At 43.0% G+C, this 15,500-nt stretch overlaps 1 protein-coding gene across 1 annotated transcript; it reads right to left on the bottom strand.

The window, feature by feature from the left end:
- Positions 1-245: 245 nt before the first annotated feature.
- LOC138628197 (SH3 and multiple ankyrin repeat domains protein 3-like) lies at positions 246-15,477 on the bottom strand (the record flags this gene model as incomplete). Its single annotated transcript, XM_069711093.1, has 7 exons — positions 246-5,590; positions 10,765-12,872; positions 12,968-13,494; positions 14,189-14,294; positions 14,538-14,665; positions 15,062-15,085; positions 15,261-15,477. Coding segments are annotated over 7 exons (3,681 nt in total), but the record flags the coding sequence as incomplete, so codon positions are not given.
- Positions 15,478-15,500: the final 23 nt, after the last annotated feature.

Here is a 15,500-nt window from a genome sequence, read left to right as displayed (position 1 = left end):
AGCACCAAGTAGTCAAGCTGACGTCAGCATTTATAAGACGCAGCTGCCAGTCGAATACGGGTGGAAAAGCAGTTTTGTGTACATTCATAATATTATAAAGTAGCAGAAGCAGCGTATTAAGAAAGGGCTTCAGTTATGTTGTACACAATAACTGCGTATGGGCGCGTATTTATATTTGATAATTCACACTAACATTCTCACTCATGAGACACTAAAGCAGGAGCAAAAATACAATGCACTTCATGTTTTAATTATAAATTTATTACATAATATAACAAACATATATCTCTGTGGTGGAGATATCCTGGGCAACATCTCAGATCTTGCCTCAACCTTTACTATCGCCCTTATTCTTGTTTGCATGAGGAATACTAGGTAGCTTCTGGTTCACTTGTACTTTAACTTGGGCTTTCATGTATTAAAATGTAAGGGGGAGTTCTAATATACCTTCGGTGTCCAGAGGGAAGAGAGAAGTCGGAGATGAACTGCCTGGTCAACGGATGCCGAGAAGGGGAAGTTCACCTGAGACAAGGCTGAGGTGTTGCAGTGATACATCCACCGTTCTAAACTTCACAGTGCAAACAAGGAGAAAACCAACAATGAAAGAAAAAAAAAAAAAAAACCTTTTGATAAGAGCACTGGTTCCAGTGGGTTCCCGGACCCCAGTGGGTTTTTTAAAAAGGTCACACTGCTCCCCCTACACTATGTAGATTGTGCTTTGTTGATTAGAAAATAAGACAAAGATAACCCCTCGCTGAACTTATTTGACCTAATGATGTGTACGTCTGTTACACATTGCTCATTTTGCATCTGTATTTGTAGTAAACTTACACAACAATCCAACCAGGTATTCACTACAGCATTGATTCTTCTCACCAGGCCAGCCTGTGTCTGAGTTCAGACTGTACACGTTCACCTCGCAAGCATTTGATCTGCTCTTTGTATTCATATTATGGGAACAGTAACCCTTCATCACAGTCAAATCAAGCTATCGTGTTACTATATCTCAAAATTTAAATAGAAATGTTAATGCAAGTAGATATACACAAGCTATAAATATATGTATGTTTACATATATTTCTACAGCCTGCTTCTTTACGAAATAATAACAATGACTGTACTTCCACTTGCAGGAAAATACAGAAGGATCTAACAAATGTCTGTTGTTCTCAAGATTTCCAGGAGATGGCACCATATTATCATATTAACTAACAGCTCAAGAACGCTGTAACTAAGATAGTCCTAAAGCAAAGACAAATATACAGTTAAAAGTGAAGTTACTTTTTGGCACATTTTTCCTTTGTGTTGTTTGTTCTTCACCTCATATAGCATATCCATAACTCAGAAACTGAAGGTCTGAAAAAGGAAAAAGGAGTGCTGCCAGACAGAGTGGAGGGTAAAGAAGCACAAATGCCATCTGGGAATGGGTGTACAAAACGTTGACACTGCATAAGCTGAACCTACACAGTTACAAGGTGAGTTTGTCGTTGTCTTGCAATATAAAACGCGACAGTGTTTTCCTCAATGTGATCTCTCTCTGTCTGTCTCTCCCTCCTGGGCAGAGCAGTCCCACTTTTTGAAGACGTCACTCCATAGAAAACAAGACTGCAGAACAATGAATTGGAGATGAATGTGTGTGTGTGTGTGTGTGTGTGTGTGTGTGTGTGTGTGTGTGTGTGTGTGTGTGTGTGTGTGTGTGTGTGTGTGTGTGTGTGTGTGTGTGTGTGTGTGTGTGTGTGTGTGTGTGTGTGTGTGTGTGTGTGTGTGTGTGTGTGTGTGTGTGTGTGTGTGTGTGTGTTGGTGTGACACAGCCACCGCCGGCAATCTCTGATGGTAATACAGTAAGGCTATAGTGGACTAACTCCAAAGGTGTAAACCCTAACAATTAACCACACACTCTCTCACTGTCACATGCATTCTCGTCGTCTCGCTCTCAAACAAAGACACACACACACACACACACACACACACACACACACACACACACACACACACACACAACACACACACACACACACACACAAATGGAAACAAACAAGCATCCGTGCACATACGCACACAGCCCCACACACACACACACACACACACACACACACACGTGGTGAAGAGGAACGACCACTCCAGAGAGATTCAGGAAATCCAGATGCGCGCATGCGCTTGGACGATGGGTGGCTTTTATGTTAGCACCTTGTCACCTTGTTTTGTGCAAATCATCCCCTAGTTCATAGTTCAGAGTTCAAAAGTTCAAGAGTTCATAGAAAGAATAAAATCTGCTCACCTTTTCCACAGGTGGTTAACTATGCATATATGCCAAACATTCATATATAGATCTATATACTTTTTGTTTTTCAAAAATTTATATGAAATCTATCATATTTACATTGCTTGTGATTAAAAAAAAAAAAAAAAAAAAAAAAAAAAAGCAAATATTTGTAGTTTGCTCATTTTTACAAGTCTAAGTATGTTTAGAATGGACAGGATATTTTTTTCTGTCTTTTTTCTGTCACTCTAAAAGTCAAATGAGTGAAAGACTTAAGTATCATGTTCCACAGGCTACAAAATATACCCACAGTGTCCGAGGGTAAGAACAAAAATAAATAAATAAATCAAGAAATAAAAGGTCCAAATGAGTCTGAGGACAAAACACTGGAGTCGAAAGTAAAATAATCAGTGAGGTCACAGTGAGGCAGTGAGTGCTATTCCTACAACCCAGATACAATGTCATGTTCACCACCTGCTTTTAAAAACTGCTTGCAAAAAAGGAAAAAAAAGACTCACACAACTTTATGCCAAGTTAACCCTCCTTGACATACCGACTGGATGCTGCTGATGTACAGAGGTTTTTAGTGGTAATAGACATTTCCTGGTATCTTGTCAGATAAAAGCTATGCTTAAAATGCTTTTTTTTGTTGTTGTTGTTGTTGTTGCGTGAATAAAACTCACTGTTTCTCACTGCCTGCAGAAGCTACTCATGAGTACAATTGTAGATTTGTATTGTTAAAGGAAAATTGTTTTGCTTTTTACAACCTGGGTCTTATTTTTTAGAGTTCTGGCTGCCACCGTTCATGATAATTCTTTACTCGCAAAGTTAATGGTAGAGATAGAGGGAAGCAGCGACTGTGCAAAGACACTGCCAGGTTGTAAAATACTTCAAGTTCCTTAAGACCTTACAGAGGCTTCCCCATCCCCGCAGCCTGAGGGACTACAGACATTTCCCGCTGTGGCATTAGAGAAGGGCGCACACACATCTCGCTCATTTAAGCTTGTGTGGCAAGATTTTGTTGGTTATAGTGCAGGTAGAGGGTTATAAGGAAAACAATTATTTGTTTCATTTGAGCAGTTTAAGCTTAATTCATCCATGTTCCCCCCGCTTGGAACTGGAAAATGAAACTCAGATTTGTGTTATCTTTTACTGATAATGCTTCCCCCCACCCCCACCCCTCTTCACTGGGAATGAAACACATCCCAGTGTTTCCTTTGCGATATCAGCCCGTGTGCAACCTGGTCTGAGAAGCCTCTCCAGGGGCCACAGGGATGGACATTTGACTGGCTCTCTAACATTTTTCAGACAGTGGTGGTGCTTAATTGTACGGATTTAAACAGACAGTATTAAAACAGCCAACACGCTCTTAATGCTAGTGCCCCAAACTTCCATCCCTGAATGATAAACAGGCATACGATGAAGAGCCCTCTGTTAACCAGTTAGCTGGGTCATTAGTTGGCTCCCACAGTATGCTATAGTGGATAAATGAGCGACACATCCACGGCAGCGAGAGACCTGTTTCTGAAGCAGTAGGGATTCAGAAACAGCCTCAGCCTCACATTACGGGATGCCCTTTAGTATGAAGGAAGACCGTAAGAAAAATAAAAACAGACAACAAACTCTCTGTTCAAAACATGATGCAACTCGTCATGCTACGGTTCAAGAAAGGGTGACCTTAAGGAAAGTTGTATACCTTTGACAAAAAAATTCATTTCCGTATCTATATACTTTTTCTTTCAAATATATATATATTTATATATGTTTGTATATAATTGGTAGAAATGAGTAAACTATCGGTGGAATAGATTTAAAGATTTCTCTCTGCCTTCTATACTAAAAACCGAAAACAGGCGCAGATTAATTTATTACATTTCCTCTTTGCAACATTGTCTTTTCTTCTGAAAGCTATATTTAGATACATATATATTATATTATATAATACCTATATATATAATATTCCCTTTGGAAAACCAAAAAATTGATTATGAAAAAAGCCACGAGTGTTGGTTAAACATTCTCCAAATATAATAGATAGCACAGTCTGGGTACCAAGGCAGAGGGGTTTTCTCCCACGGTTTACTTTGTGGAGCTCCACCTCTGGGCTCTAAAATCTTCGATTTAAAAACAACAGCAGGTATACAGAAGACACACCTTCTCAGAGCTGTGTCAGCACTATGTCCATAGCACTGTGTTCACCATTGTTGATCTCTGTATAAATATTCTGAAAGGCAACTGAGCTTTCTGTTTGGAACGGAAATTCTTTCTCCTCCTCCTTTACTCAAACTGCAAAAGCCTTTCAGAGGCCTAATAGAGGGGGGTGGGTGGGTAGAGGTAGAGAGGAGAGGAGGGAATAGTAACGGAGAACGTGTGGGTGTTACTAAGGAAACAACTGAACCTTTCACAAATCAAATGTTTTAATTGGAGCTCATGCGATTCTCCCCAGCAAAGAAAGATCAGATATCATTTTGAGGTCTGATCTAATTGGCCGCTGGCAAGCAGGTGGGCAGACACTAAGGGCCGAGTAGAGGGGGATGAATATATTGACTCCTCCTCTTCAGTGCAGTGCCAAGTGCAGGGTGGTTATGCAGAACGGGAAAGTGTTATTAAGGACCACGGGTAAACATTGGTGATGTCAAAATTAAAAGCAGCCAGAGTAAAAGAGGAGCGGTCCCTATCATTTCTTTCTATCAGCTCTATATCTTATTTGTTCTGCCTTCATCTCCCCCTACATCTGTTGCTGTGTCTCAGGGCAGAGGTCAGCTCTCCAGCAGCTGTTTCAGTGCTCGCTCAATGTTCATGCGGTGTCCGACTCGAGTCACTCCCAGCTCTGCAAAGTCATCCTTGGTTAGAGCTGGGAGGTGAGAGCCTTCGATCTCATGTTCTTGAAACCCTGCTCTGTGCTCTCCCAGATTGATGCTCTCCAGCCAGTCTCCAACGTCGTACTTGTTCCAAAGGTGGAGGGGTTTTTGGTGGAAAGGTCGCAGGGCCAAAAGCGGCGACCCCAACCCAGGGGAATGAGATGGTGACGGGGACGGGGAGCGAGAGCGGGAACGGGCGCTGGAGCTCCTCATTACAAAGCGGACCTCCTTCGGCTCCTGGGGTAGGCTGAGACTAGAGGACTTGAGGATGGTTTGTGGCGGTGTAGTCGGTGAGGTCGGTAGGCCGAAGCTTGAGAATCGTCCAAGAGGGTCGCCCCGATCAGGTGAGCCTGAACCGGGGCTAGGGGTGCGTCGGGTGACAGGGTAACGGCTGCCAGGGCGGATGGTGTATGTAGTTCCATAACTTCTCTGAGAAATGGTGTGGAGCTCGCCTAGGCTGCTGAAAAGTCTAGTGGTGACAAAAGTAGAGAGTTTTAGAAATATTACCAAAGAAGAAGCTGAACAAAGTAAAAATAAAGAAGAAAGAGACCAAGCTTTTGGTTATATATCTATATAAACTACTGTCCTGTTTTTTTTTTTTTTTTTTTTTAAATGTTAGTGTAGGATAGAGGTTAATAAATGTAAAAAAAAAAAAAGATTCAACTACTCTCACATTACAGCAACATCCAAGCAGCAAGTTGCACTCATTGTTGGTAGTAATACAAATTTCAGATATTATTCACAGCTTTGAATAAAATTATATGTGTTTATTGCACTCAGTTCTTCATAAAATGAAGTTGTTCTCCAAAAATGAATTTAATTTAAAGCTACTTCCTTTTAAGTCATAATGCATGCTTCCCTGACATGGTCACTGTGACCCACTAATGCAAGCGCTTTAAAAATGGATTAGAATTAGAGTAACAGATTTATGCTGTTTTACATTCAAAATGCAGATAGGACTAACCTGAAAGGACTGAATTCATATTTGAATATGTGGCAATTTCAGAACAAACAAACACACACACACACACACACACACACACACACACACACACACACACACACACACACACACACACACACACACACACACACACACACACACACACACACATTTAGACGCAAAAGGCAGCTCTAAAAGATAATTTTATATTGGGTTTTCAGCTTTTCTGTGTATGACAAAGAATTGAAGTGTATTAAAAAAAATAACAGATGAAATCTATCATGTCCTTAAATTGCTGTTAAAGGCCATGTGGGGACACACAAAACTGTGTCTTTTTCCAAAACGTATCTTCACTTAATCAAATGAATGCTGATTTACCTTGGAGGTGCGGCCAACACTTAATTCAGTGCGGTACTTCTAGCATTTAGGGAATATCAGTGACCAACCAACCCAATCTTACCATCTGTAGCATGAGGAAAAAGAACTGCACAGACATAAACTGGCAATCGTTCTATAGAAAGGGAAATCTGATGTGCAACATCAGTTACTCAAATGTCTTTCAATGAAAGTTAGTTTATTTAAATTTTTACATCTGACACTTTAAAAAAAACAAAAAAACATTAGAGGCATAAATTCTAGTCTAAGAGATTAACTATTAGTACACTACTGATCTAATGTAAGGAAGGATGGTCACAAAGAGAGATGGATTAGAGATTAAGGTTCAAATGAGAGTTTGGTCTATTTTGATGCAAGCAGGGAGAAGCAGAAAGGAGAGACCTAAGTGTGATGAAAGGTTATCGCAGTGGTGTCGGTCTTATTCATGCACGTGAGCGAGTGGTTTTTCATCTACTGCATGTGTTTGGAACTTCTGATATGGGTGAGAGTTGAACTGAAGAGTGTAATGGAACAGAGGTTTAACTAAGACAGCACGCAGGCTGGACAAATGATCAGACTACTGGGAGCCGACGGATATGAGATGAGCTCCATGCGCACTTACACAGTCGTCCTGCCCTCCTGGGCGCACAGTCAGTTCTAGACCAATCAGATCAGAGCAGCAGGGCGGAGCATGCAAGGTGAGCAGAGAGAGAGCAATGGGAGAGAATGTTAGCATCACTCCATGAGACGCAGCCTGCCAACCAGACTTATAAGGCTGCTTCAACCAACTCTGCTATCTTTGACATGCTTTATGTGCGTGTGCAGGTGTGTGTGTGTGTGTATGTGACTGCGCAGGACTACATGTATGTTCACATATACTGATGTGTATGCATGCATTTGTGTTGCCAATGTGTTTGCGTGAAAAAGACAACAGAGTAGGTTTCAGCGCTGGAAGGTCTGACTAGTGGGCTACATGAGATAGAAATGAGCACACTATTCACATATCAAACACTGCACAAAGAAAAACAAACAAATAAACAAAAAAAACAAAAAAGAAGGGAGGCACATGTCTCTTGACTTCTGTAGTTGTATTATGAAAGTACTAGATGGTAATTTACATCTGTATGTGTTGCAATGTATATAATTGGTGTACGCATGTGTGTTTTCAAGAAATAAAAATTGCAACATGTGCTGGTCTACTTTGGCATGTTTCGAGAAACCTACAGTGTTCAATAAGCAAGACAGTCAGGGACCATGGCCATCCTCAACACAAACACTGAAAAACAAAACAAAGTTATGCAATTTACATAAACAACGAAGAACAGAAAACCAAAGAGCACAAATGAAATCAAATGAGATCCACAAGTTTCTAAACCACCCAAAGCTATGATATACAGCATGTGAACGAGGCGGGTACAAGAGAGACAAAATACAGCAGTGTGGTTTTAGAGGCGGTTTAGATGGGGCACATAGTGGATGAGATGAGTGAGGGAGGACCAATACAATCAAGAGTGCTGGGATGCCAATGGTATTTGTGAAATGCTCCAGTAGGTGATTAGAAACAAATGCAGAGAGAGAGAGAGAGAGAGAGAGAGAGAGAGAGAGAGAGAGAGAGAGAGAGAGAGAGAGAGAGAGAAAGAGAGAGAAATAATGGTGTGCATGATCATCTTTGACAGAGCTGTCAGGATGGAGATGGTGGAGTGGACTCTGATTGCATAACCTCAGGAAAGTATGAGTCCAATCAGAACTGGGTGTTACATGATGTGTTATATTTGATATCATGATCGCCTTTTTCATCCACAGATGTTGTTGTAGTAGATATAAATGACTGATGGTTGAATTTGGCCCAATGTCAAATGGTGATTTTGTATTTCATTTGTGGTCACCCATGCAATGCACTGACTTAAACAGTAAGGATGAGCAAGCTTTTTAACCCTACTTATTGTGATAGCAGATTACTATTACTGATAATGGTACAATTCTAATGAAAGAATGGGACCACAAAAACACTTGTCAGGTGTTTTCAGCACCAAAAAAACCCAAAACAAACAAACAGAAAAATACAGATTTGTTTTCCTTTTAAAAGAAGTGATGCTCTAAATACATTCCTTCACTTATGGAGATAAATCTTGCCTCCGAAATCACCAGAATTAGCAACAAGATGTGGCAGCAAACCTCCGTAGACTCCAAACTACACTTATCTGTGGCAACAATAACAAAATATTTCGAAGTGCAAATTTTACTATCAGAGGCCATTAAGTCATAGGCCTATGCTGATCAGTTGTAGAAAAAGTTTTATTTATTTTGTCTGAGGTGGTATTGTAACTGAGTTCATTGACAAGTGGATGGAAACACAAAAAACTGATGCACAAGTTTCAGTTGTGTGCAGTTGGTCATCTCCTCCTCCTGATATCACAATGATGAGAGGACTGTGACGAAGTCTATTATGGCAGCTTCTCAATCTAAGATTGCCTCTTCATATCGTTCAGCTCCTCTTAATCAGCCGTGAAGTATGGTGAGAGCAGATTCTTGCATTCTTGTTTATCATATAAACAAAGATTAGGATGAGAGAAGAAGAAAATTGAGGAGGAGCAAACTCAATTCTATCTGAAGAGTTATTCTGGAGCTCTTTATAAGACTCAAAGATAGATAACTTAATACACTGAATTTAAGGTCAATCACTGTTAATTCCATGTCAAACCAAAAAGCCAATACTTGTGCCTCAAACATCAAATGTTAACTTCCAACCTGCTAAGTCATAAAAAAACAGACAGAGGCGGGTCGTTGTACACCTATAAGCAGAAGATTCCTCCATCTACTTTACACTTACTCCAGGTGACACTTGGGAACTTTTGACAAGGTGAGGACTTTGTCTGGTAATCTCGTCATTAACAAGGCTGTTAATGCCAAAATCACGAGAGGATGATTCTAACATGGCACACCATTATAGTTCAGTCACGTTCAAATAGTTCTTCAAATACATCCTTACATCTTTGAGGTTATCACTGATAACTTTTGGATGGGGGACGGTGATAAGAATGAAACCACAGTTTCTGATCTTATCAAGTTTAAATCAGTGATGACTGCAAAGACCTGTAGATAGGAGGATATATTATTTATTATTTGAACAGGGACTTTGGGAAACACTCAAGGAAATGCTGGAAGGGTAACTACTGGCAGGGTCATAGGTTAGAACCCACAAGTGAGAGTGTGTAAGAGATGAGGAAAAGCTTTCAGGAGGTACATGCCTTCAAGCCCTGCTACCTCGTTTGCACCAACAGATAATCTAATACACACACACACACCTGCCCGCACACGCACGCTTGCACAAATTGCATTACATAAACTTATTGACTTCTACTGTCGACTGTTAACAGCATGTTAACATTTAACGGGTGGCTAAGGAGTACAGTAGTAACTATGGAAACAAGGAGCAGTTTAGAACCAAGACCAGAGCCCTCAATTGTAATACACTGTATCTTTAAAACCAATAATTTCTTAAAAAAAACACATTATAATATTATACTTTCTTCTTTTAATTAATGTTACTTTGAAAGATTCTGTAAGTAGCCGTGACGAAATCTGATGATGCAAACGAGGTAACAAATAATATGTAAAAGAAAATATGTGAAACAAAATGTATAAAAGGGTTGTTCTTTTTCAATGGGCTTAGTTGATAGGCTTGTTATGAAAATATATATTCAAAAAAAGCTTTGCTTTACCCTAGAGTCTATAACCTTAAGGTTTACTCTCTTCGGTGTCCTCACATCTGCAGAAATATAAAGGATTTCATTGAACTTTCAGGCATGTTGTAAAAAAAAAAAAAAAGGAAACCCACAGATAATAGACAAAAACAGCACTGAGCTTCAGATGCTACAGATAAGCTTTAATGTGCCTCTTGTCTATGCCACATGACTTTGTTCTTAATGAGATAAGTATAGCAGATATTAACTGTTGTCTCACTGATATTGTCATGGAAGCTAATGCCAACAACGCTAGTGACCTCTGATCTCATTACCACTTACCTTCATGGTAGACTGGCTTACATATAGATTCATATGCATATTTTATAATGTAAGCCATGTCATGCACAACAGAAATAAAGAGGGATTTTTCACAGAAGATACTGATGTAAATAAAGACTTCTAACTGCTGATAAACAAGAGAAACTGATAAAACTTATAAAACGTATGAAAGACCCTTCTCACTGAATAATTTGGTCTCTGCCACCATAGAAGTAAAAGGTATGAATGAAACTTAAAATCTTCCCTTTTACTGTTATTTGAAATACTTCTGCAGTACACTTTTACCAGATATTCTCTTACCTGGCACCTGTCACAGGTGACTTCCTCCCTGGGTCAAGTGACGCTCCCAATGGTTCCTCTCCCAGTGACCTAGTGTCTTTATTTAGCTGCTGTAGTCGTGAACTGAGCTCTCCCATAACAGATGGTTTTGCGCTCTCATCTGCACCCAGCCCCAGTCCTAACCCACCAAGATTGCCCAAACTCCCAATACCTAGCCCCACCCCTGGCCCACGGGGCTCCACTGGGTCTCCCCACAGCTTGGACCTCCGCTGGAAGAGGTAGCGTGGCTTGGTGGGGGCCAGACCAGTCACTGAGGCTGAACCACCTGGGGGGAGGCCAGCTCCTCCAGCCGCGGCAGCAGCCAGGGCAGCGGCCTGTTGCTGTGATAGCAGCTCGCTGTCAGAGCTTTGCTTCAGCAGAGGGTCCCTGAAGGTGACGGGGCCTTTACTGCCTCCTATCTGGGACTTGAGTCGGGGCTTCGGAGGCACTGGCGGCTTGTCGAGCACAAAAGTCTGCCCGTCGGCATAGGAGGTGTGCGTGGTGTGTGTGTCAGCAGGCTCGCCGCTTTCTGAGGACAATGTGGACATGCTGGAAACCGTGGAGACGGTGCTGGTGGTCTCGAGGTGGTGGTCTCGTTCTCTCTCACTGGAGCTGCGCGTATCAGCCTCCTCCACGCCTGAGTCAGCTGCAGAACCAGACTCGCCCACCGGTGGGGGCTCCAGAGGGTCAGAGGGCTTCCCTGAGACAGCTGCTGCACTGGGTGGAGGTGGGGGCTGGGGAGGCTGAGGCTGAGGCTGGGTGGGGGTCACAGTTGGGTTTGTTGGGGTTGAGGGAGTTTGGGGTGTTGGTGTTGAAGGGGTGGTGGGAGAGGTGGCAGGTTTAGTTGGGGCCACTGGCGTCCCCTGTGCCTGTGCCAGCAGTCCATTAGCGAACTCATCTGGTGGCGGAACAACTCCAATCTTACGTAGCTCCTCTCTGGTTTCCTCGTCACTGGAGGATAATATGGCAGGGGGCAGGGTCACTGTGTACGGATCCACATCCTCCTCGGAGCTTCCCTGAGCCAGACTTTTCTCTTGGGCTGGACTGGCAGGACGCTGAGTTTGAGGCAGGGCCAGGGGCTGTGACACAGAGGGACTGGGGGATTTCGCCCGTGGACTTGGTGATTTGCTGGGCTCCGTCAACACCGGGGCAGGTGTCTGTTCTAGTTCTGAATCCCCGCTAACAGCCTGGCCATTACTGGTAGCATGGACCATGATTAGTCCTGCTGTCTTCTGCTGTGATGTATCCATAATACTGATCAACATACTTTTTTTATCCTCTAATCTCTTCTCCTCCTTCCTCTCCTCTATTCTTGCCTCCATCTCTTGCCGGAATGAAACAGGTGATGTTGATGTAGCCCATTGTGGTTTGGTGGGCTGGGGTACTAAAATTGATGCTGGGGAGGATCCAGCTCCATACCCTGCTGCCTTGGCGCTTTTAGGTGAAAAAGGGGGGGGTGTAGATGCCCCTTCCCCATGTGGAGACTCTTTGGTCTGACTGTCAATGAATATTACACCCTGGCCTGCTCGCTCTTGTTTAGTCCGAGGCTCTGGGCTGCTAGTTGGGGACTGGCTCTGGGAGGTGAGCGCCCTCTCCCTTGCGGCCAGCGCAAGAGCCAGTGGTGAATTAGGGTCCAGGGGCTTTCCTGTTAGTGGATGGATAAAGGTGGTCCCACTAGGTGAGGGGCTCAGAGCCAAGGCAGGGGGAGGGAGCTGTCCCAGCTCTCGGGTCAGCATCCGTTCATCGACAGAGTGAGACTGAGTCAGAGAGGGGGAATCGGCGCTGGTGGTAGATGCCCCCTCCATAGTCCCAACAGAAAGGAAGACAGTGGATTTCCTCCGTTCTTCTAGGCGACGCTCACGATCTTTCACTGCTCCAGCTATTGCAGCAGCGAAGGGGCCCTTACCCTGAAACATCATCTCTCCCTGGGCACGCATACGCTCTCGCTCAGCCATCAGCTGCTGCTGGTAGTAGTCTGCACGGCTGGTGTGTGTGTGCCCATGGATATGTGGGTGTCGTCCTGAGGGTGAGCTCTCTCGCGAGTGGGCAGCAGCTAAGGCCAAACTAGCTTTCTCTTGTGCATCTTCCACCTGCAGTGGACATACACAACAAAAAAAAAAAAAAAAAATCAGGTTAGAGGGTCAAAAGAACAAACAAACAAGCAACAAAATAATCCTTAACATACCTGTAGCTGTTTCACCAGGGGACTTTTCTTCCTTTGGGGTTTGGTGGGTGTGTACAGTCCAATGCTAAATTGACCCACATTAGCGTAAGGGTTGTCAATAACCCGACCCTTCCTTTTGATTCGCTCAGGTGGAGTAGCAGCAGTAGGACGGGGAATTTCTGTAGGTTCTACAGGTAAATGGGAAGAGTCCTGCAAGATGATCATGGAGCGGGCTTTCTTCTGTCTCTCGATGTGAGAGGCCTGCCGCTGGGCAGCCTCATAAGGCAGGTCCAAGGAGGAGGGCTTAAAGCTGGATCGTCCACCAGGCTCATGGCCCTGACTCTGGGTCCTAGATGGGGGCGGAGGAGGGCAGAACGCCGGGGGAGGACCCGTGTCTAGGTAGTAGGGAGGAGGAGGAGGTGCCGTTTGCGGAGGTGGAGGGATAGGATGGGGCTGTGAGTGGTCTCGGAGGCTGTCTGTCATGGAGGAACTGCGGGGAAATCGGTGCTCGCCTGCAAGGGCAGACAGCCGATCCTCTTCCGTGGCACCTGATGAGGAAGAGTACAGATCATCTGGTGATGTAGAGTAAACTCAGGAAAAAGGGCCATTTCATATGAGCCTAGCAGATCCACAGCTGCTTCATTAAAAATATGGTGGAATGCATTAATCTGTAAATCTGTTTACTCACACAGGTAATAATTGCTATACAATATTTCAATAAAACATTTACCTCTAATTATTTCAGATTTATTTAACAATGAATTCAACATTCATTTAATAAGTGTGCTTGAAAAAAAAAGGAAAAATGTTAATAATGCAGTTGAGTATTAATAATGCATGCGTATATCTACTTTTGAAACAAGCTCTGGATTTGAATATCTGCTCTCTAAATCTGTTTTTGAGAATATCCACATTCACATTTGCACATTCGGAACATTTAATGCTATGTAAGCATGAATTGGTAACTCTGTCAACTGTTAACATTTGTTAATCTGTCAAGGTTGGACTTGGGTAAGGATGTCTCGTCAATGGGAAGTCTAAATTTGATGAGGATGCATCTTCAACCTATTTGTTTCCTATTTCCAATTTGTTGCACACTGATGTCTGTATGCTGTTATTTGTGGGCGTAGTAATGCAGTATATGAAAAGAGATTGAAGCTTCCTCCTCTTATATGCTATACTGTATGATTACACGGTTCATTCAATTCATATGAATATGCACAGGATGGGTGATTGTTTTACCAAAAGACTTGGTCCTGGACATGCCCTTTGGCAGCGGTATGTGACCTCTCTCAATCCCTGGGTGAAGACCTCCATGTAGAGTCATCCCTTGTCTCTCAAACAGTGACTACAGAAAAAAAATAAAATAAAAATGTACTCTGTCATTAAAGACACTGTAAACGTCTTTGACGCTTAAATAAAATTGAATTTGCATTGAGAATACCAAGAATAAAGGAGCACAGAGCAGTGCATGCATAAATGTGTGCAGTGTTGCATGTCGTGTAGGCCAGGTGTTTTTGAGTGTGTTTGTATGTACGCCAGCATAGTGGCATATGCTGTCTGCCAATGAGCTGTGTGTAGGTGCGCTCACACTGATCTCTGCTGGTGTTATTCTCCTGCTGGTAGGCCGTTGTTTGACAGTGGCTGCTCTGTAATCTGCCTCCGAGGGCTGAGAACGCAACATAGACTCTTGGGATGCCAACATCTCATCTAGTCTCTCTGTTGAAAAGGAAATGAGGCATAACTAAATACTGGGACATAAGACCATGGAAATGTTCTGTCATCATTTCTGACTTTTAGGTAATAGAAGAGAATGCAAAGGCATCTCTAAGAGGTAGCTATACGCTGCAGTGTGTGTGTGGAAGGGGGGGGGGTCATGCTCTGGGTATTGTACTAAATCACAACACTGTCTCGAAACAATTTCATTGTGTTTCCTTGAGTGAGCGCTAAGACTTAAGAGACAAAGAGAGAAAAAAGACAAAGTGGAGAAAAGGAGTCAATGTGTTTCAAGCATTATTCGCGTTTTCTCTTCTGTTCTAATCGACACTGCTTAAATTAGTGATAAATCATCTTCATGACGTTCAGAGAGCTGTCAATTTCTTGCCTCAGACTCACCTCCTCTTCTCCTCCGAGCAGAAGCTTGGTGGGAAAAAGATAGCGTCAGGAGAGGAGGGGAAATGACAAGAACAAGGCAACAGAAGTGACTATTCTAAAAGTTAGGAGTCACCAAGTTTTAATGACTAAGCGAAAGCAGAAATACGACAGAAAAGAAGACGCTAGTGTTGGGTTTGTACGCCAATTCTTTGGCACTCACCAAGTTCCTCCAGCTCAGCAGTCATGGACTTAGAGCGCAGTGTCAGGGTGGTGCTTGGAGCTCTCTTGGGTGGTGGGGGAGCTGTGGAGAAAAGGCACGGTGTTGAGGCTGAAGTTGAGGGGGTTGAAAATCCTTTGGCTTTGCGGCTCAGTGCTCTCCTGGCTTCCCCCAGACGACCAGCCCATCCTGTCTTGGCTGCTTTGATTTGGTCAAATTCAGTTGAGCTGGATCTCTCACACT

This window comes from Brachyistius frenatus, unplaced genomic scaffold, assembly GCF_029030835.1.
Source record: "Brachyistius frenatus isolate BFR_SWC_R1_liver_20210118 unplaced genomic scaffold, ASM2903083v1 Contig_97, whole genome shotgun sequence".
Classification (NCBI taxonomy): Eukaryota; Metazoa; Chordata; class Actinopteri; family Embiotocidae; genus Brachyistius; species Brachyistius frenatus.
This window is presented reverse-complemented; position numbering and strand designations above follow the sequence as displayed.